We start from the raw sequence: 22,300 nt of genomic DNA, 5'->3' as shown, positions 1-22,300 counted from the left end.
CCAGCAGCAGTGCCAAACCCCAGGGTGCCATCATCAGTGCAGCTAATAAGAAAAATGTGTTGGGAAATTAAAATTAATTTTGTCCTTGTGAATAACCCAGGAGTTTCCACAGAGTTACTAAGAGCCGATTTTGTCATGATCGGGGGAGATAATAAAAGAGAAGGAATTTAAGGATGAACTACTACCCAAACTTCTGACACAGTCTGCCTGTGGTCAAACTCGTGTAAACAACAGGGAAGGGAAAGTCAGTTTAAAAAAAAAATAAATCTGCGATGGAGCAAGTTGAGGGAATAAAGACAGACGTGCAGCAGTTGCCTTTGCTCCTGAGGCAGCGGAGCCGCGGGCGGTGCGCGGAGGCGCTGCCCGGAGAGGGGCGGGGAAGGGAAGTAATAAAGGAGTGGCGATCGCCCCGACGGCGGTGCCTCCTTTTCAGTGCCGCCGCGGTCGCGGAAGGAAGCGGGGCGCGTTGTCCCGGGAAGGCACGGCGGGGTGGAGCCGGGCTCCCCCGGGCTGTCCCGTCCCCCGGGCTGTCCCGGCCGGGGAGGGCGGTGCCGAGACCCGCTCCGCTCCGGCCGCCTTTACCTTACTTCGCTTAGCCCCGTGTCCGTGCCCGCCTGCCGGGGCACGCTACCGCCCGGCCGCGGGCAGAAGGGCCGGCAGGAGGAGAGAGGGAGGGAGTTGCCGGAGTTTGCCCAGCTGTTTGCGATGGGACGCGGCCCCGCCTGAGCACCTGCCGCCAGCCGCCCGCTCCCCTCGTCCCTCGACGCCGCTATGGAGAGCCCCGCGGGCGGCAGCGCGGCCGCGGAGCCGGCGCCCCCCTGCGCGGAGCCGGAGCTGGCGGCGGCCGGGCCGGCCGAGGCGGAGGCGGCGGAGGTGGGCGCGGCGGCCCCGCGGCCGCGCTGCCTGCGGGTCGTGTATGTGCTGAACGACCCGCCCAAGGCGGGCAACGGGGCGCGGAGCCCCGAGGCCGGGGCGCGGCTGTGCCTCCTGCGGGCCTGCGAGGCCGAGGGAGCCCAGCTCAGCACGGTCAACTTCGGGGAGCTGGACTTCGGGGAGACGGCGGTGCTGGACGCCTTCTACGACGCAGGTGAGCGGGTTGGGCTAGGCTGGGCTGAGCCGGGACGCGGTGCCACCTGCCCAGGCGGTGCAGGGACGCTGCCGGCCGGGCTGGGGAAGGGTCGATAAAGGCGCCATAGAGACCAGAGAAGAGAGGGAATGGGGCGAATAAGAGACTGCGAAGGGGGGCTCTTAGGAAGGGTTGTGGAGACAGGGAAACGTGTGTGAAGGGATTCTCAGGTAATGTGCCAAGCACATGGAAGAGGAGGAGGAGGTGTGAGGAAAAAGTTCAAGCCCTTACAGCAGCCCTTTGAGTCCCTGCAGTGTGTAGCTCCAGCAGGACTGTGGATCCTGCAGCACCAACCGAGCCTTAAGGAGTAGTGGCTCTTGCTGGTGTGGTTTGCCCAGCCTGGCTGGGAGCTTAGTGTGACATCCCATGAAGACAGTCCAGGCTCTGGTCTGGCTTGGCCAGAGGCTGCTTGTTCACCCCTCTCACTCCAGACCTGGACAGTGACATTGGCTTGTATGTAGCCAGGAACGGAGTGATCCAGTATTGCTCTGAACAAGGGCCCTGAGGAAGACTTGTGAGTATTGCCCACCCCGTTCTGGCTCCAGCTGGTCACTGGTGTCGGATGGTTCAAAAGAAAGCTGCTGTCCCTTCCCCACTCAAAAACATGTGGCTGCTTGGGCACTATGGCAGAGGACTGTGAGCTTTTTGAGCAAGCAGAGGAAGCCTCTGAGTCAATAGGTATTATTAAGACTAATCAAGATATGTGAACATGTTGCTGACATGCAGACTTTTTCTCCTATCTGTATGAGCAGGCATTAAGAAATGGGGGAATTCACAGATTTCAAAGAGGGAAAGTCCATGCTGATGTCCATCTTTCACAAGAACAACTTTGTTTTGCTCATGAGATGTGTTAAAGAATACTTCTTAAAACTTTAATTTTATTTTAAACTCTCATGTGATTAGGAGTCCGTTTCATCCCAGTAAGTTCTCCAAATATTGAAGAACTTTACATGCTTTGTTGTCATTGTTTTTTACCTTCCCAGTCAAGGGTTTTTGTTAAAACTGCTAGCGAGGTTTACAGGTGTGTAATATATTCTTTGTGTGTCTTAGTACACAAGCATGAACTATCAATTTCATTGTGCATCTCCAATATTTTTGTAGCCCTTTTGAAAGTAAGCATAATAGTGTACTCATCAATACAAGATTATTTCGCTGTTTGCACTAATAGTCCTGTTAATGTATCGTGCACACACCTGCTCTACATTGTACTGAGAGCTTGAGACAGTTATTCAGAATGTTTTCCTGCTGCGTTCTGGAGTGCCTCTTTTCTGGGAATGTGGCCTAACTTCATGGACTTTTGCATTCAAGTCGTCTTGTAGGACCAAGATAATTTTATCAGTGATTAATATCACTTTGTAATAGTAAAGTGCATTGTTTCTGGATGCTCCTTCAACACATATCCAGGTTTGGTCAGCAAATACTTTATATCATTTTTAGTGTCCATTAAAATTGAATAGTCCCCAGTCAGGAATTTCAAAGGAGACCAGTCAAAGTAGTGTTTATGTGGATTTCTTTATAGTAGCAACATCTGGAGATCAACCAGGGGGACAGCTTTTTAATTTGTGTAATATATGCCTTTATTTGTCAAACTTTTTGGTCAAAGCATCCTTTAATGATAAGTTACTTGTATTAAGAGAAACTCGAGTGTATTAGCATAAGTCATCTTTATCAACCAGACCTTCAAGCTGTCAAAAGCAGAAAGATTTATTTTACTGTATATACTTTTTTGAAAACCATGCTGAATATGTTAGTAGTATTTTAGCATTACTGTATTGTCAAGGGTCCCAATTATCTGCCATTGAGTGCAATGTCACTCTGAAAATGCTAGCATTCTTAATTTAAAAAAACCCATTATTTTAATAGGGTTTTTATTTTACTCTTCTGTTGTTTTAATATTTTAATAAGTGGCTCTTCTAGCATCGATGTTTTTTATATCATTTTTGTTCTTGCTTTGCAGATTGATGATCTGAGAACTCCTCAGTCAGAACCTTTACATTTCTAAAATTTAAGCTTAAAAAATTATGCTGAGCCATTGAGTTGAAGTGTCACTGTGGGTTTTAAAGTGCTGCCTCTTTTTTTTCAGTTCTCATTTTATGTAGGATGATCTGTTATTATTTCCTGAGAATTTTTGTTACGCCCTTCTTGTTTTCTTGCTCTGTGTTCTTTATTGGTGGGTTCTCCCTGCCTCATGCTTTTGAATACAAGTCAAGCTATTATCCAAAAATGCCGAATCTCATAATTTTTCATTTACATGCAGCATTCTTTATCCACTACTTTGTGATCTCTTAAATCTTTGAAAAATCAGTAATTTTTAATTTCTGTGTTTTATAGATGCAATTCATTGTTACCATATTCTTTTTCCAGAATATGTGTTGGATTGGGACCGTTGACATCTATTCAGTTCTTAATGAAGAACAGCATTAAGAATGAGTTTTAATACGAGCAGTCCTATGGTTCATGATGAACTTTGTGTTAGGAAATGACTGTGTGTTTACTTTAAGAAGAAAAAAATCTAAAGAAGTTTTATTACTACCTGTGCAAGATATTGAGCAGGTGTTTCCCACAGTGAAGATATCTATTATAGTATCTATTTACTTTCTGTACATTGGGGCAGAACCTTGAGAAGAATGTCCTCTTGCTTTGTAATGAGGGTGGGGGGTCTCTAAAAGATGCCTGTAACCATCTCTTGGTTTACTAGTGGAACCTTAACCATCTACTAATGCTTAAAGGCTGAGCAGCAAGGACCATTTAATTGTGAGTAGTAAGGAGAGTCTTTGTTAAAAATGCTATCCATTTGCCTTTTTCCCTGGCCCTGCTTGAAATTGTAGCCATTTATTTAGTCATAAGACAATCCTTGTCCAAAGCAAGCTTATCTACCTTATTTAGTATGAATCTATAATATGATTACTCTTGGAGCTGGAAAATTGATGACAAAGTCAGCAAAGTTTAAGGACAGAGTGCAATAAAAAAGATCAACAGGAATTTCTTTCCTGTCTGCAGGCAGATTTTCTAGTAGATGATTTTTCAGTACAACACTGAGTGCTGCAAAACCACCTGTATTCCATAGTAAGACAATATGTCTCTTTTTCTCCTTGAGTGTACTCATTACTGACTTACCATCATTTGAAATCTTATCATGCATGGAAGTGTGACTTATGCCATTAGTTAAGTATTGCAGGTAATGCAGGATGACCCTGATCTTAAGAAATCACCCAGTGTTCTCAGGTGCTTTGCTAAAGGGGAACTGCAGCACTTGTGAGAGCAAATTTACAATAAATTGTGAAATAGCAGAAAGATGAGATTTCTTTGCTCAGTGTGTGCTAGAAGAAAGCTGTCAGGAAAGTAATTTATGTTATGCTGAAGTGGGTGATGGTATGTACCTAATGGAGAAGCAGCAAGGATGCTTGCATACGTTGACTTTATCTCTGGGAAGAAAAAGAAGCGATATTTTTAGACTGAAACCACAGATACTGGGTATTAGTGTGAAGCTTTTTTGCACAAAATAAAGTGTTTTCCTTAGGAACGGGGAGCCTAGGAGCTCACTAAGGATTTTTAGAATTCTTCAGAATTGTCCCATGCAGAAAAACTACAGGTGGTGTGGTGTATTCATAAACAGCTTAAGAAACAGTGAAAAAGTGAGTGTGACTTGGCTAGTGATGTTGCAGGTAGAGTGGTTCATAGCTGCAAAGGATCTTCCTGTTCTGGATGTACTAAGACAGCAAACATGATGTCAGAGTCGAATGTCTGACCTGTACCTTTGGAAAGGTGATGGTTGATAGAAAGAGATGTAGCTTTTCCTTGTCAAACCAACACTTTATCTGGGCTTATTGCCTGAAGTGCCACAGTGTTTGGCTACTGTGTGGAAGTGAAGGAGTGGATGAAGTATAGTTATACAAGTTTTGGATGTTTCTGTTTTGGATTGTGAAGTCCTGTTTCTGTAGCTGATCATCCTTTTCCCTCCTGAGGGATGTACAGATTCCAAGCGTCTGTTTCGAGGCTTGGAATGTTTCTTTGAACATTTGACCAGAGCATTCAGAGATGACTGCAGTCACTGAAGTCATCAGGATGAAAATCAACTGAAAGGAAGACAAGCTAGAAAGAGAGTGGTATACTGAGGAATGAAGCTAAATATTGGCCTGATAAAAATGAGTGTTCCTTTGACAATCCAGGACACTATCTCAGCTAATTTGTGAGTATAGTGAATATTTTAAAGTGTGTTTCTGTTGTTTTGCTATATATCGAATTGTCTAACCTGCATTATAAGGCAGCCCAAAAATTCATTGGTGTCTGTCTCTGCAGCCCCATCTTCACTCAGAACCAATGTTAAACTTGGGAGGGAGCCCAGACAGAGTCTGAAGCGTCGGTCCTCCTTACTTCTGTACCATAGTTGAACCACTGTTAACATAACCCTCATTTCTTGTCCCTGAAACTCCTCTTGTTCATGCTATACCATGAAACTGGAAGGAGGAAATGTATATGCTGGATCCTAATTTTCAGGCTCTGGCAACCACTGGGGGAATGAATGATTGTTGCCTGTACCCGGCTGCCTGCCCTGAAGCTCTCTGTCCTCAGAAGGCCGGTGTCCCGGCTTCAGAATTGGCAGGGATGCTTCAACTTCTTCAGCCCAAAGGCTTAGTGTGTCAGGGTGCAGTAAACACTTGTCTCTAGGATAATACACGGCTTGGTAACCAGTGTAGCTCAGCTGGAGGCACGTTCTTCTCTCTCTGGCTATGCCACAGGGATTGTAATCTGACAGGAAGGTGAGAGTGACAGTTGAGGGCAATAACATCCTAAAGTTCAACAGACCTTCCTGCTGCAATTTATCTTTGCCCCTGGGTGTGACAATGAGCAGCAGGGAAGGAGTTAAGGGTTAGCTCTCTCATACTTACCTCAGCAGGCAGGGTTTTTTTGTTTTACTGGGGAATACTTAAACTTTTTTCTTTCCTTTCTTTTCCCCTGCAACTGGCTTAATGGCTAGGGGAGTATTTGCTTTAAATCTCAAAAGATGTATATACCATAGAATCCAGAAATATGAAGAGAAGCAAACCAGCTACTTTCAGAACAAGAGAGTGGTAGCTGAGAGGCCAGAGCTGACTGGGTTGGATATTGTGCTGCTTTAATACAACAGCAGAGCTATCGGGACCTGATATTTTATCTCTGCGTGGTACTGCACATGTAGAGTGACTACAGGTGTCTCCAGCAATGCTCTGCACTGTGTCATAGAACCAAATATTTTGATAACTAGACCTTGTAATTTACTGGTGTTGTAACCCTTTTGCATGCAAGTTTCTGAGGCCAGTTTTAAATGATGGTAATGAGCCTGATGCAGTCCATCAAATCTGTATGTTACTGTCACAGAATCATAAAATGGCTTGGATTGGAAGGGACCTTAAAGATCATCTCACAGAATATGCTGAGTTGGAAGAAACCCACAAGGATCGTCGAGTCCAACTTCTGGCCCTGCACAGAACCATCCCCAAGGGTCTCACCATGTGCCTGAGAGTATAATCCAGATGCTTCTTGAACTCTGTCAGGCTTGGTGCTGTGATCACCTCCATGGGGAGCCTGTTCCAGTGCCCAACCACCCTCTGGGGGAAGAATCTTTTTCTAATATCCAGCCTGAACCTCCCTTGACACAACTTCAGGCCATTCCCTCGGGTCCTGTCACTGGCCCCACAGAGCAGAGATCAGTGCCTGCCCCTCCTCTTTCCCTCATGAGGAAGTTGTACACTATGATAAGGTCTCCCCTCACTCTCCTTCAGGCCGAACAGACCAAGCGACCTCAGCCACTTCTTATATGAGTTCCCCTCAAGGCCCTTCACCATCTTCATTGCCCTCCTTTGGAGACTCTCTAATAGCTTTATATCTTTTTTTGTATTACAGTGACCAATATTCAAGGTGAGGCCACCCCAGTGCAGAGCAGAGCAGGACAATCCCCTCCCTCGACCAGCTGGCGATGCTTTGCCTGATGCCCCCCAGGACACAGTTGGCCCTCCTGGCTAACAGGGCACTGCTGACTCATATTCAACTTGCCATCGACCAGGACCCCCAGGTCCCTTTCAAGGTGCTGCTTTCCAGCATCTCATTCCCCAGTCTGTATGAATGTACATCCAGGGTTGCCCCAACCTGGCACTTTCCCATGTTGAACTTTGTTTCAACCCATCTGCCATGGGCAGGGACACCTTCCACTAGACCAGGTTGCCCAAAGCCCTGCCCACTCTGGCTTTGAACGCTTCCAGGGATGGGGCATCCACAGCCTCTTTGGGCAACCTGTTTCAGTGCTTCCCCACCCTCACAGTAAAGAATTTTTCTCCTAATATCTAATCTAAACTTATCCTCTCTGTTTAGAGCCATTCCCCCTTGTTCTATCACTACAGGCCCTTGTAAAATGTCCTTCTCCAGCTCTCCTGTAGTCCTCCTTTAGGTACTGGAAGGCTGCTAGAAGATCACCTTGGAGCCTTCTCCAGGTTGAATAGCCCCAACTGTCTCAGCCTGTCTTTGTGGGAGAGGCTCCAGCCCTCTAATCATCTTCATGGTCCTCCTCTTGAACTTGTCCGACGGGTTCCCATCTTTCTTATGTTGGGAGCCCCAGAGCTGAACGCAGCACTCCAGGTGGAGTCTCACAAGAGTGGAGTAGTGAGGGAGAATGCCCTCTCTTGACCTGCTGGCCACCCTGCTTTTGGTGCAGCTCATGGTTGGCTTTCTGGGCTGCAGGCACACATTGTTGGGTCATATCATACTTCTCATCATACAACACTCCAAGTCCTTCTCCTCAAGGCTGTTCTCAATCCATTTTCTGTCCAGGCTGTATTTGGGCTGAGAAATATATCTTGATTCTCTAACAGAGAGAGATTCCATTGTGTTACTTCTCCTTTTGGAATGAGCATCTCTTTTTACTTGTGATGGGTCATATGAAAAGACGTATCAACAATCCAAACCCAGTATGAGTCCTACCTTTTAATGAAACTTTGAATGAAATTGTTTGCCTCTCTAAAAATCTGGTGCGAGCCATGCAAATTTGGACTTCTGTTGTTCCAAAGTGAGATAATAAATGTGTGCACATATGGTCTATGTGAAGTGACTCATTTCTGTGCCATGACTTTTGGGTAAAGGAGAAAGAAAAAGCATGCAGTTATTTTTGTTCCATGTTCTTTCCTGTGCATAAACTTGTTTGCATGAAAAACCCAAAAAACCAACTCAGCCTACAACTGTGTTCTCTGTCTTTCTCTATTCCTGAGCTTAAATACTAAATCTGAGAAAGCTTCCCAGAATCTGACTGTGAACTCTGTCACTGGGCTTTGTAGCTAGGAACACATCAAATGATTTCTAGGTGTTGAATCGGCTAAGAAGGAATCTTCTCTCTGGATACAATATAAATTGTTTATTTCTGTTTTGTTTTAACTTACTCTGCAAATAATATTTTTCTCTATATTATTAACAGTCTTATTGATTCTCACTAAATAGACTTAAAGGCTTTTACGTCCATTACAGTCATTACAAATGATTTCAAAAAATTGAACATTTAGGGTTATTCTGAAGAGAGGAACAACTGCATCTATCTTAAACTGCCTTTGTTCTGAAGATCAATTATTGGTGCATTTATGGCCCTTGAAAACACTGCAGTTAAGGTGGGTTAGGGTTTTTTTTTTAAATATTGTTTAAATGTTTTTTGGGAAGTTAAACTTGCAGCATTTTCTGAAATTCTTCACATCAGTAAATGTTCTGAAAATGTTTTCCCTCTGATAGGAGGAAAAAAAAATGTGCTGGCTATGCATACCAGTCAGCGCATTCTAAAGCTCACTTTTTTTGTTTAGTTTAGGAATTCTATGCAAACATATTTTTCTGTATAGTTCCTAAGTCACTCTGAAGGAATGTACTGTGCCATTTGACCATGAGATGTGGGCAAGAGATCTCTGGTTCTGTCTTGGGGTATTTCAAGTTTACTCTCGGTGACATCAGAGAACTGCTGAAAGAAGCTGTACGTGAGGCTGACAGGCTTGAGTCAACCAGAGGCTTCTTATGTGGGAGCCTGGTCCCTGGCCACTGATCTCCTTTACTGTGACTGCATGCTTGTTCAGTCTCACTGTGCTGTGTGTAGCATTTTCTTCATAGGTTTAAGAATTGTTTTTCTTAGACCTGAAGTGACAAAATTAGGTTAAAGGGAAAAAAAAGGAACTGTTTGCTTGTGTGGGTTAATTACACTGCTTTAATTTCCATCCTCCCATAAAACAGACTAATTATGGTAGATATGCAGTAGCTCATATTACGTTCTGTGGTCATGCTCTGCTTTTATCAGTGTAATCATGTGTTGTTTTTTTAATTGTCAAATTACACTTGCATGTACTCTCTAGTTAAAAAGTAACTAATGTTCGTGGTTTGCAGATGTAGAAGTTTGAGGTAAAGCTCTTCTGAGGTGTAAGGACTTGGTGCAAACTTGGTTGAGAACTCAAGACTTTTTGGATTCCTCAAGATGGACTTGTAGCAAAGTAGTGAAGAGAAGGCTCTTGGCCAGGTGCCAGAAATAGGATATGGTGATTATGTGAATGATAATTATTAGACTTATTGCTAATTCAGTATATGAATATTGCCAGTGCAGTTTCTCAAATAACAGCTCTATCATCTATTATAATAGATTATAGTATGATCAAGTCATGGTCCCTTTGGTTGAGTCATGAGCTTCAGTGAAACCCCCTTGCTTTCTAAACTTCTCAGAGAGGTCTAGGTGTAGCTAGGTCCACTTAGTCTCAGATTTGGTCAACAGTTTATGTCTAAAGGCTTATAATGCAAGCAGGTTTGGCTAGAAAAGTACAGGTTTACAGTCTGGCCTTGCTGAATTCACAATTACAAAGCAACAAAGTACCTATGTAGCTACTTTAGAATTTTATCTCCATATGTGATGGGATCTAAATGCTTTTTACTCACCTGTCAAAAAGTTCCTCATCTTCAGGTTGCACAACCCTGCAGGCATCTGTACTGGGAAGGGGCTCTGCCTGGAAGCTGCTTGCAACACTGGGAGACCAGTTGGCCCAATGTCCAGCAGCATTTTATACCCTTATGCAGGCCAGTGTGCGCCAAAGTCAGTCCCAAACATTTGGGCTCCCCCATCTCTGAAGTGCCTTTATCATGCATCCAGACAGTTCCTCCTGCAATACTCACCTGGTGTTCTTATCCCAGGACAAATCTCATTATAGTCAGGGACTGCAGAAAGGGAGAGGAGGGGTGGGGCTGCGTGTGGAGGATGTATGGAAAGACTATATTTTGTCACTGTCAGGGGCCTTCAGTTTGAACTTGCTGGCTGCAAACCTGTGTTCAGGTGGTACTCAGGGCATGCTGCTACTTTGGTGCATGTGGAGGAGCAGCTGCAGCAGTGATTGCTTGGCCAAGCTGTTGCCTCGTTTATCACTGCAGTTTGTTACATGGCTGCAGTTTGGCAGTCGAGATGAGTGTAGGGTCTTAGGGGGACCTCAATGTTTGCTGCTGGCAGGTGAAATCCTTGAATATGGTAGGCTCTGTTTACCTTGCACTTCAGCACGGATGTGAATTGCTTTAGCCTCAGGCTACCTTTGAACAGCCCTTTGAGTGCCTCAAGCTGAGCCAAGAGAAGGATTGCAACTGTTGCTTTATCCTGCTCCCTAGCACAGGCTTGCTATAAACAGCATAGTGTGTCTGCTGAGGTCAGGGTGATTCAAATGGCAGCCCGGTGGTCAAACGTGTCTCACAGTATGAGTTCACCTAACCTCTTCTTTCTCTCAGCAGCGCTGCAAGAGGTCACCTTTTCCAGGGAGGTTGGGCTGGCTATAGAGGCATGCCAGGAACAGAAGTTGCATCACTGTAGTCTGCAAGGTGGAACCCAAAGCTGAAATGTGAATTCTGACACTTAATTGTATTGGATTGCTATGTCATGATAAACCATGCTTGCTTTTTTTATCCTTTGTAATATTCAGCCTGAAAAGGTAAATGATTATGCTGTGGTGTTCAAGGTGGTAGAACTGAAACTTTTCAAATATTATTTGGTAATGCTTCTGAGCATTTAAACTTCTGTCTGAGTCAGTAGTTCAACAACAGTTATGCCTTGGAGCTCCAAGACAAATGGGATTCAGAACTTTAAAAAATGTACCCCAGCTTTTACTACATTGAAAGGACATGATCCCAGTTTTGGTTAGTATGATCTTTCTTTGACTAGAGGAGGCTCTGATGACAGACACAAATCCAAAACAGTAATGACACTGTTCAGACCATGTCCCCTAGCTTTCTGCTCATCCGGGATGGTATTGCCAAATCCAGTAGCAAGGAAGGTAGTCCAGTTTATCATAGCTGAACTTGTGCACATGCAGTTGTGTCTACTGTAGTATGTACTGCTTTTGTGCTTAAATTATGTTTAAAAAGTCTTCAATACCACTTTAAAGTAAAACACAAAGAGAATCATCTTGAAGTGCTTTTTTAACTGTTTCAGTATAATCTTTTTTGTTTCATTTTGTATCAAGTTATGGAAGGAAATGTCTAGATTCTCTGCCTTTCGTGTTTTTAATTCTGTTTAGGAAAACATGCCTTTATGCACAGAACTGTAGCTCAACTGATGGTCATGGACCTCTCAACAATTTGAAATGTGTTGTTCACATGATAGCTAAAGCTTTTGAAGTCTATGCCAAAAATGTGTTGGTTCTGGAAAACAAACAAACTCCCATGTAAATCAGCACGATAATAAGCTTTGTCTAAAATTCTTCAGTTTCCTACTGGTGCCAGCAGTGCTTTCCATGAATTGTGGTACTCTGATGCCTCCAGGCCTGTCAAAAACAGTGCTAGACTCTATGAAACTGATTGTGGGGAAAATAACAGGGGAGTTACTTTTTTAAATTCAGGATAGTGAATTACTTGCCATTTGATTGCTGTCCTCTCTCCTGTTCACCTTTAAATTTGCTACAACCATTTAATAGCCAGCTCAGCCACGAGAAATTGTATTGAATCAAGTGTCCTTGCCTTAGCAATCACAGAAAGGCTGTAGGTTTTTTCTATTGCAGAAAAGTATCTGCCTATAATAATTTCACTTCGGTGAGATTAGCTGCAATAACTCTCCTGTTGCTGCCCTTCACTCACAGCAGTTGAAGAAAAACTTTTTTTAAAAATTTTTTTTAATTCTGCAGTACAAGGCTGCATTCTGTTTCTTTCTAGCAGTGCTAGACCAGTCATCTCTGTTGCACTAATCTTAGTCAATAAAAATTTGCAGGAGAAAAGCTAATGTTTACAATGGCATTACTGTTTGGCACTAGAGTGCCTTACTTAGCAGAGCTTCTGTGTGCACAATCCTGTTTCACACAGTAACTGTCAGCTTTTATCAGCATCAGCTCTGCCTTTTGTGCAAGTGTGATATTGTTTCAGATGTTTTCTTTGTAAATGGATGCTTGACATGCTTCAGTCTTTTTAAACCCAGTTTGAGGACATGATTACCATCCTCAAAGCCAGACATTCTACCAGTTCCTACTACTGCTGTTTATGATGCTTTAGACAAGTGACAGGTTATGAGTTGTTGTCAGGTGAAGAAAGTATCCAAATTAGAGTGAATGTCTGAAAATGTTTGAGACGGATTTTTTGTTTTCATGATAATGAAGTTTTGGAGCTGATAAACTTAGCTTTTTGCTTATTATAATAACACAGCTAGGTAAGTCATCATATTGTTTTGGGAAAGCCAGAAACGGCTTTGACTTTCTGGCTTGCAGTCAAGGCACAAAAGAATGCTTGATTATTTTTTAACTTTTTTTTACCCTCTGATGCCTCTGTTTGTATGTTGGACATCTTATTCAGAAGGATACTGTGAGAGACAGTATAGAAATCTGTACTGAAATCCAAAAGGATTACATCAAGTGGCTAATACCATTGCTGTGATTATAAGAACTTAATTTTTGAATGAAGGCTAGTGAAATCAGGCAATGTCAGAACAGATGGGAACATTTTGCTGATATACACTGAAGATACACAGCCCATGTGCACCAAAATGCATCAAGACTCTGTACAGTGTTTGGATGACCTGATAACACAAATTTCCAAAACATTTTCTTAGAAACTGCTTGCCATCTGAAAATTTCACTGCAGTTATTCACGTATTTCTTTTTTTCCACATCGCATCTGAAACAGTGCTTGTAAAACCAGCGCACCGATTCTAGTGATACAAAATGCAGTGTTCTCCCTGCTCTGTGGCTCAACCCTTACTTACAGGCACAGGCCTCTTAAGTTCCTCCAATCATTTGCAATTGACTTTTCCTGCCAGTTTAAAGTTGAAAACTGATTCTGAGTGACTGATAGAACAGACGTTAGGAGTTTTTTCAATGTTGAATTCTGCTCTGTGATATACTACACTGTGGTCACTGGGGTGATGCAGAAAAGTGGTCCTAGTGAATATGCATGAGCGTGGGGTAAAGCACTCTGTTGAAGCATGATGGCTTGGCCCCATCCTCTCCACAGAAGGTGCAATACACAGAACTCAGAAGTCTTCAAAAGAGGAAAGTAACTTAGTAGAAACACTTTCACATTAATAAAGATGCTCAGTGCTTCTGCAACCCTTTTTCTTTTTTTCTTTTTCCTGAGTTTTGTTTTTATTCTTTGCTAATCATCCCTAAATCTGACTATGGTCTTTCCGCAAAATAAAGAGAAAAGGATACTTCATCAGGAAGTGACAGAGATTTCGTAGTCTTTTTGGGACTTTGGACAAAGAAAGTACTCGTAGACTGCTGATTTGTGTAGAAACTTCAGCTGTGGGTTCAACTGTATGATAAATATAATGTTGCAAGAAATCAGCCTTAAAGCTGCGGAGTTAAATTTACAAGAAAAAAAGCTAAGAGAAAAAAATACACCATTGAACGCTTACACTGAGATACTGTCAGCATTCCTGCTGGAATCCGTATTGTGACAACTTCATACTTATCTATATACAAATATAGGCTGGGCAGAGAATGGACTGAGAGCAGTCCTGAGGAAAAAAGTCTTGATCTCTACATAGTGTCTTGAAATAGATCTTTCTCGTTTTTTAATGAAGGCTGCCCATTTTTTAAATTACAATGTTCAGTGGTACATGCAGTGTTTTAGGCTGGCACTTAAAGCTTGTACTGTTTACAGTAAAGCTTAAAATAGCTGATTGAATCCACATCTGCCCAGCATCCGGAATAATAAATCAAGAACTCTGTATTAATGTCTGAGTGCAAGTTTCTTGGGTCATGGAGGATGCTCTGGATTTATGTAAACTATGTTAATAAGCTTTTGGACTTTAATAATACTGCCTTTCCTCAATTAACATTTTCTCTGTGTGTAACTTATTGTGCTTTTATATGGGTCCTGATGGACAATCTGGGTGTCTGTCAACATAAAGAGGAAATCTGTACTCTAGTTGTGAGTTGGGATACCTCAGTTTGGTACATTAAAGTTCTGAGTGGTAATGATGGAGATGTCTCTTGATGTTTGTTTTTAAAAAAAAACATTTGGGAAAAAGTAACAGAGTCAGAGTAGGAAAGTCTCATTTATTTTCGTGTGCTGTATTTTTAATTCTTAAAGAAGGGAATAAAGGTGTTTAGTTTAACCCAGGCTTATGAGCTTTAGTGTACTGAAATACTTTTTCTTTTGATTTTTAGTTCCTTTTATTTTGATTACTGTTCTTATATCTTACATTTCTTTGAGAAGAAGATAAAGCTCAGCATAATTTTATTTTTCTCATTTTTTTTAATATATCATGTTGACCAGTGTGTGACCTGTGGGAGATGTGCAGATTAGGCTTTTTTTTTCTGTTACCCAGTCAAGATATTCAACATTAAATGATGGGTGACTCTCAAGTGGTTTAGTTTGGATAAATGTCTAAAAGTTTGAAGCTTACCTAAATCTCCTTGGCCTAGAAATTGATTTGCCTGCAGTCAGGGAGGAAGGGACAACCTTTCTTGTTGAATTTCATACTCTTCTTAATTTTGCTTAGGTCGGGTTATTGCATTACACAACCTTTTTCTCTATACTTCATTCCCTTTTGCTGCCTTTTATGACCCAGTGGAGGAAGTGCAGAGGTGCAAGAAAAGTTAAATAAAGTTCACCTTTCTCGTTTCCCCCCCTAATTGCAGACAAGGTTCAAATTAGGGTCAGGCTTGGGGTGATTTTTCCGTGTGCTCTCAGCTGGCTGCACTCTGGTGCATTTCATGGAAATCGTCTCATGTGAGGCTTGGCACACTGCGAGTGCGGCGGGCAAGTGTGAAGTGCCTGTTTTTAATTTACTCGGCTGTTTCTTTTCTTCTCCGATATTAAATAGGGCAGAATAATGTCAGATCCTGTAGAACTGGTAGGCTCTTTGGCTTGCAGAAAAATTTTAGGAAATAGTTATCCTTAGGAAATTAGTTATCCTTAATGACTTGGCATAGTGAACAGTATGTATGTGAGATATCTACTCATTATGGCTGTCCAGCATCTCTGTAAAAAAAATTCTGAATATCCTTGGAGCATATGAACAGGGGAAATTATGGAACAGGTGTTTTTCTCAGATTGTCTATGATGGGTAAGTTTTTTTGTAGCATCCTGGATGCACAGATTTTGGGAGCCTTTCAGTAATAATGAATTTGGGAAAAAGTGAGAAGTGAGTGACTTCTGGAATCTTCATTTGCCTAATTCTTGTAAGCTTTTTTCTGCAGTGGTTCCTGCTGTAGCAATTCAAATTGCAACTCAAATCATGGTTGCAGCAATTTAAAGGTATGTCCATTACAATCTCCACCCCTTCTCAGTTTGGACCAGACCATAGGGTTTAAAATTGCAATTAAAAAAAAAGAAAATGAACTCTATCTCAGCCAAACTCAGCATAGCTGTATTTAAAAAAGTTTATTGGAATGTTAAGATTCTTCAGCATATTTTAATAATAGTTAGGTAGTCAGTATCACTACTGTCTTACCACTCTGTGATAGAGTATTTCACCCTAGGAAGGATTGTTTATCCTGAAACTTGCAGTGATTAATAGATGTTGCTTTTTACAGTATATATGGTCAAGTGATGAAAGTCAACCTGCAGGTAGCAAATTGCTTTGTCTTTTTTTTCCTGTTTTACTTCTGTTGGGTACATGCTTAGAAAGTTTAAATAACAGTCATTGTAAGTGTAAGTACTTCGTTTTGGCACTCATGAAATGTGAACATAATATAGTGGGGATGACTGTAAGAGATGTTAGTGTGTGTACTATGTCAGCATTGAGTCTTTTTTTACTACTTACAGAACTGGATTTTTCAGTTACAGATGCGGATGTGTTTTGTTATATGATATGTAAAAAGTGAGTTTTCATGAAATTAAGTTTTTAGCCTTTATTTCTTTCAATTGTTATAAAGTGTAACAGTTTCATAAAGTACTTTTCTGGAAGGCTGGTGTGAAGCTGGTAGCTGATAGCACTCACAGGACTGATTAGCTGCAGTGACAGAGCAGATTCTGTCTGCTATTGTGCTGTCACTGAGTTAGCCAGAAATTGCCAAGTTAAATATAGGCTGAGGGATAAGGGGAGAATAGAATGGTGAGAGAAGGAATCAGAGACCATGGGTCATGGGAAAGAGGTAGGAGTTGCAGGCAGGCATAGGCATTCATCAGCCTGAGCTGTGGAACTGCTGAAATGGCCGGGATCCAAGTGATGAGATCTCTCTCATTTCCTAACATGGGAGCTTGAAGGGTGTAATTTTACAAAGAAATGGTATAAATATTGATCTCTTGTGCATGTCACAACTTTGATAATTCATTTATTAGTTGTGTGTAGATTTTGGTAGGACCCATCTGAAGTGTTCGTGGTTGGTAACTAAAGGCATCTGACTGATTGTGAATTTTTACAATCCTTCCTCAAGGAAGGGAGACTGTGTAAAGGGGTGGGTGCTGGGTGAGTTTCCAGTGACAGTGTGTGTGGATGTTCTCTTTTTTACTATGATCTCTCACACCAATGTGAGTTAGCTCCCTCACGCTTGAGGTTATGTTGTTCCCGGGACCTCACAATCTGTGGTATGGAAGGAAGAAGTAAAATAAAATAAAAAAAAAGATAAAGTGTGTTACTCACTGTAGTATGAATGTCAGTGCCTTACAGGGAAATGTCATGCTTGTATTTGTCTTGAAGGTAATTTTACTGAGAATTTAACTTCTGTATAAACTTCATCCATAGGCCAGGAGATTATAGTCAATGTGCCAATATAATTAAACAATCAGATTATATGAGTTGCAGAAAAGACTCTGGGCTGTGATAGTAGATGCAAAAACACCTCTTAAAGAACAGTCATCCCTACAGTTATATAATATTTCATCATCATCATGGCTGGGCTTCGCGAACGAAGATTTGGGAAAGGCTCTATCCACATTTGTTACAAGCACTCTGGTGGCTTATGAGGCCAATACGAGACAGACATTGAGTGCCAAAATAACCAACATTGTAAGCTGGGATTCAGAAATGAATGTGTAATTTATGGAAAACTCAAACAAGAGTTAGGTGTTTCAGAGACTTCTTTGGAAATCTTAGGTGAGGGTTTGAATTGTGACAGTCCTTCCTTTTCTTTCTCACAGGTAGAGAAACTGTAAGTCAAGTACTGATGAGAAAGCCCTGTAGTCCTTCTCCCTTGGCTACCATCTGGTTGGTGGGAACATCTCCAGGGAAATACCTGCTGTGATTATATCGTTGTTGTCTGAAATGGCTTAATGGTTCATGAAATTCTTCAAAGCAGAGCTGTGAGGCTCCATAGAAGGGGTGTCATAGCACTGAACACCTTCAGTGTGGGTGTCTGCAGTTGCTTGGACTCCCTTCACAGCCAGTGGGGAGAAACAGGCACTTCTGGCCTGCAGTTCGTCTCATCCTGAGTAGGTGTCTGACAGATGAGAGGAGCGGTGCTCTGAAGTGCTTTTCCTCTCTCTGCATTGGCAGTGAAGGCAGTGAGGACTGGGTGATCTGGGTCCAAACACCTCTCTCGTGCCTGACCAACTCACTGCTGATAACTTTGCTTTGGAATGAGCACCATTTCATGAGGCTAAAGGAGTACTACTTCCAAGCAGCCTGGCCCACCTGACACATTTCTGGTTTTCTGCTTGGAAGCACTAAGGCTTCTTAATTTGGCATGAGAGGATGTTTAACATTGGCCAGAAATAAGTTCTCCGGTACAGTCTCAAAAACTGAGTCGATTTTAAGTAAATCTCTTATAAAGAAAAATCCAAAACCCAACAACCTGAAGCAAAAACTGGCAAAGTTAAAAAGGAACTGAAAGCAAAGCTTTGTCAGGGAAAACATTAAGCAACTTCTAAGCCTAGGCCTACATTGTTTACAGTGAATTATATTTTTCCTTACTTCTGCAATTCAATATTGCAAGAAGAGTTCTTTGAGGATTAATTGTTTCCTTCTTTCCTTGAACTGCCAACTGCAAAAAGATAAAAAGAGTTCTATACTCTGTTCTGAATGACAGGTCACTTTCAATTGGTTTACTATTCCAATCATATAATATTTTTCTCCTTCATACTTGTGCAAAAGCATTAAAAAGGCATTCTACGTTTGGATGCCCTATGTGTTACATTAATTGCATTGCTTTTCTTCCCACACCAGTTCTTGTGGGTGGTGGTTGTATTCTGATTTTGGCAGAGTCTGAGAGACTTGCTTTAAAGATAAGATAAATAATAAGCATAGGCACACTCTTGACACAAGTTTCGCTTTTCTGGATCAGGAAAATTGCCTTCTTAGTGTAGCATATTGCCTTGTTTGAAACTTAATTTTACTGTGAATTCAATTATATTTAAGAAGTATCTAAAATGTTTCTTAAAGCTTTTGCTTTTAGTATTGAAGGTTTTTGGAAGAATTCTTGCTTCCATTTAACAAAAAAGTTCCTAATATGGAATTGCAGGGTAAAAAATTTAAAAGTTTCAGATGATTTATCTAATGAATAAGGAAACCCCAAAACACAAAAACAAATGAGAGCTTAGGTTACAGATCAACTCCTAGAACTGGCAGTTTTGTTCACCTGCTGTAATTTGTTCTGTTCCTTTTAAAGCGCAGTTTCTTGTGATTCAATTTTTGGAATGGATATTTTGATATTAAGGAATATGTATCAATTATAAATATGGCATAAATACTTTGTCATGGTTTAGAAAAATGAGTAGTTTTAGATATTGGTGTCTCCTGAGTTGCAGTAAATGCCACTGAAGCATGAAAAATATGTTCTAGTTCTATTCTTAGTGTGAGTTCCATGTACCAGAGGACAGATGAAAGATGCAGTATCTGAGTACAACTGTAAAGTAACACCACAGCACTAACATGATTAGTGACTGTAATGTTTGGGTCTGAATGTAACCCTGTTGTGGAGGTGTTTGTATGAAATGGGTTTTGGTACAGAATTATGAAAGCCAGAGAGGAGCATTGGCCCCTCAATCTTGTCTGTCCTGTTTTTTTGGGTGGTTGTTGATTTTCACTGTATGCTGAAAGTTGATATTGCTGGGTGGGGTTTGCCAGTGAATGTTATAATGTCATACATTACTAAGAGAGCCTAACATTAAAATTTCCTAATGTTGCCAAAGCTAGTATTTGGAATCAAAAGGACAAAAGGTTACACGTGAGAACCCATCTCAAGCACAAGAATTTCTTTCTGGTTATGACTCAAGTAAATATTTAAAATAAATACGTTTTTTGTATTTCTTACCTATATTACATTACTGTCAGGCTCTGTGTACATATTACTGTGCTGGTTGCATTCATTACTAGTTTCACTCTGGCTACTTGTGCCTCAGTTTCTTCTACACCGGATTATTCTGTTGGCTGCTTCTTTGGACTTCACATTTCATCACCTACAGGATGGCTGTCCAAAAAGTGCTCCTTGCCTCTGCCATTTCAGGCCGCTGGGGCTTCTCCCAGTGGTTTGAATGGAGGCTGTTTGGGGCATTTTTGTGATCTGTACATGAAAAACAAGCGCACCAGCTTTGTTACCTCTACTTTCAGGCTGTAATCCAGGCTACAGCTTTGCTTGGTAAATTTTAACTATTCTGGTAGTTTAAAACCTGCCTTATTTCAGCTTTTTACCTTGGGAGCTGAGAGGATTGAGTTTGAGCGCTCCAGACTTTTTAGGTGCGTAGGAAGGAGGAGCTGCCTCGCTGGGCCACATGAAAGGACTTTCTAATATGCACCCAAATGCTATGGCTAGAAACAGATTTGGGTGTCAGCTGTTCCTCCTCCTCCTCCTCCTCCTCCTCTGTGTGGATGTGTCCTCTTTCCACACAAAGGCTGGTTGGACCACTTTCCTTAACACAGCTGTTCCCAGATTTGTCTCTGGAGGTGGGAGTCTGCCAGTTTTAATGTGTTGTGTGTTAAGTGAAGTAAAGCAATCATTTGAATTGCTGCAGTTAGTAATGCTTCCGGATAGTGGAAAGACTCATCTGAAAAATTAAAGATTTTCAATTTCCTGTTAATCACTGGGCTCTGGATTTGCCTGATTCTTTCAGGAAAGTTATTTAACAGCTGACTTTCTTAGCCAAGAATGCTGCTTCTGCTCAGTTAATACATAGTTAAAATGACTTCTTCAGCACTGAGCAGAGTGAATTCATGGGAAGAATGTGAAACTGCTTTCCAGAGCAAGATTTGACATGCAGGAAGGAGGAAATGCAAAAGAAATGCCTGACTTTCCCCCTTGTGTTTGTGGTTCTAAGAATGTTGGCTTTTATAAGGCCCTCAGTTGTTATGCGCTTTTTTGGTCACCTTCCATTTTGCTGGAACAGAGGAGCAGAATCGATACATATTGGTATGTGGTGGCTTTTCTCACCAGTAGATGATTTTGTAACATAAAACCTGTAGCAGAGGAAGGTAAGATTAAAGCCATAACTAAGTAAAAGGCAAATGACAAGCTCAATCTGAGAACACAGATTAGAGGTGTTGCCCTGTTTTTTGGTAAAATAACACAAGTCTGAAATTGCCACTTTACAACAGTTCTTTTGTTTTCCTGAGCAAACAGACAAACCATAGAAAGACACATTTCAGAATTTTTGCCATTTGATGCCAGGGTTTTCAGAATTCCTAAAGCACTTAACAAATCCATTGGAGCTGTCAAAAGGGATATATATCTAGGTTTAGATTGTACTTCATTTTATAGTCAGTGTATGTGTACGGATAATATACCACAGTTGGAATCAAATTCTCTCTTAAGATAATAAAAATTTTAAAATAGTGAATTAAAAATTATTTGGCCAGTATTCAAGTTACCCTTATTCTCCAGTTTGTGATTGATGTCATTAATAAAATCTGAAAATGTAACTTTTTTTTGCTTTGGTGCTTACTATCTTACTATCTGTGAACAGAAGGAAATCTTTTTTCCCAGATTAATATGATGATTCATAACTAATTTAATTCTTAAATTTCCTGTTCTTTGAGTCGCTTCCTTTGGCCTGTGAACTAAAAACCCCTTCCAACGGAAGTGCCCTTGCTGCAACAAAAAGTTTCAGACATCCAGTTTGCATGCTTGTGTTTCCTTTTCTGAAGTAAGGAGTAGGCTGAAGCTTGTAGTCAAACACCAGCCACAGCTGAACTCTTGTGCAAAAGTTGATTGGATTGTAAGAACAAGCATCCTTCTTAAGGGTGCCTTGTAAGCAATTTCTAAACTATAACAGTTAATTTAAATTTTAGTATTTATACAAATGTGCAGCACTTGGTTTTAATCTACAAGAAGTTAAGCTTAGTCTGAAATAGAGGAAATAGTTTTTAAAATGGTATTTAATGTGGTTATAATATATACAAGTCTGTATTGCAGGATAAATCATTCCTGCCTAGTTGTTTTTTATTTTTCTGACCAATTCTTGTCCTATAGCAAACCAATGAAGTTAGTAGAGTTTATGCTATAATACTGCAAACTTGAAGAGGTTGAATAGAAATACCGTAAATGCCTAAATTTAGAAAAAAAGTTGCATCTTTATGTTTCATGGGTGTTTTAGCTTCTAAGGCAAGTTTAGTTTTAGTGTTGTATTTTAGAATGTGATTGTGATTGGAACAATTTTTTTTTAAGAAAAATAAGCAGATTTTTACAGAATAACATGATTTTAGAGCAGTAAGATTTTAATAAAACTTGATTCATTATAAGAGTCACAATAGCAGCACGAATGTTGACAGTGGTGTTACTTGAACATTGGCCTGTGCTTAGGATGTAATGAAAGGCACTGACAGTTTGCTGGTATAAAAAACTGTGCTGA

At 41.2% G+C, this 22,300-nt stretch overlaps 1 protein-coding gene across 4 annotated transcripts in view; it reads left to right on the top strand.

Annotated features, from left to right (window-relative positions):
• Nucleotides 1-771: 771 nt before the first annotated feature.
• MAP3K15 (mitogen-activated protein kinase kinase kinase 15) overlaps nucleotides 772-22,300 on the top strand; it is an 82,851-nt gene continuing 61,322 nt past the window's right edge. For 2 of the 4 annotated variants that reach the window (XM_017831462.1, XM_017831461.1), the window contains exon 1: nucleotides 985-1,087. Coding sequence is in view for 1 of the 4 variants with exons in the window: in XM_017831459.1 (XP_017686948.1) it covers nucleotides 772-1,087 (316 nt within the window). In the remaining 3 variants the exon portion in view is untranslated. Of the gene's footprint in view, nucleotides 1,088-22,300 lie in introns of all 4 variants that reach the window. The other 2 variants (XM_017831459.1, XM_017831460.1) reach the window with 2 other exon arrangements.

The sequence above is a fragment of the Lepidothrix coronata genome, unplaced genomic scaffold (genome assembly GCF_001604755.1).
Source record: "Lepidothrix coronata isolate B3197 unplaced genomic scaffold, Lepidothrix_coronata-1.0 Scaffold191, whole genome shotgun sequence".
NCBI classification, from domain to species: Eukaryota; Metazoa; Chordata; class Aves; order Passeriformes; family Pipridae; genus Lepidothrix; species Lepidothrix coronata.
Note: the sequence above shows the minus strand (reverse complement) of the source record. Positions and strands in the feature narration are given on the sequence as shown.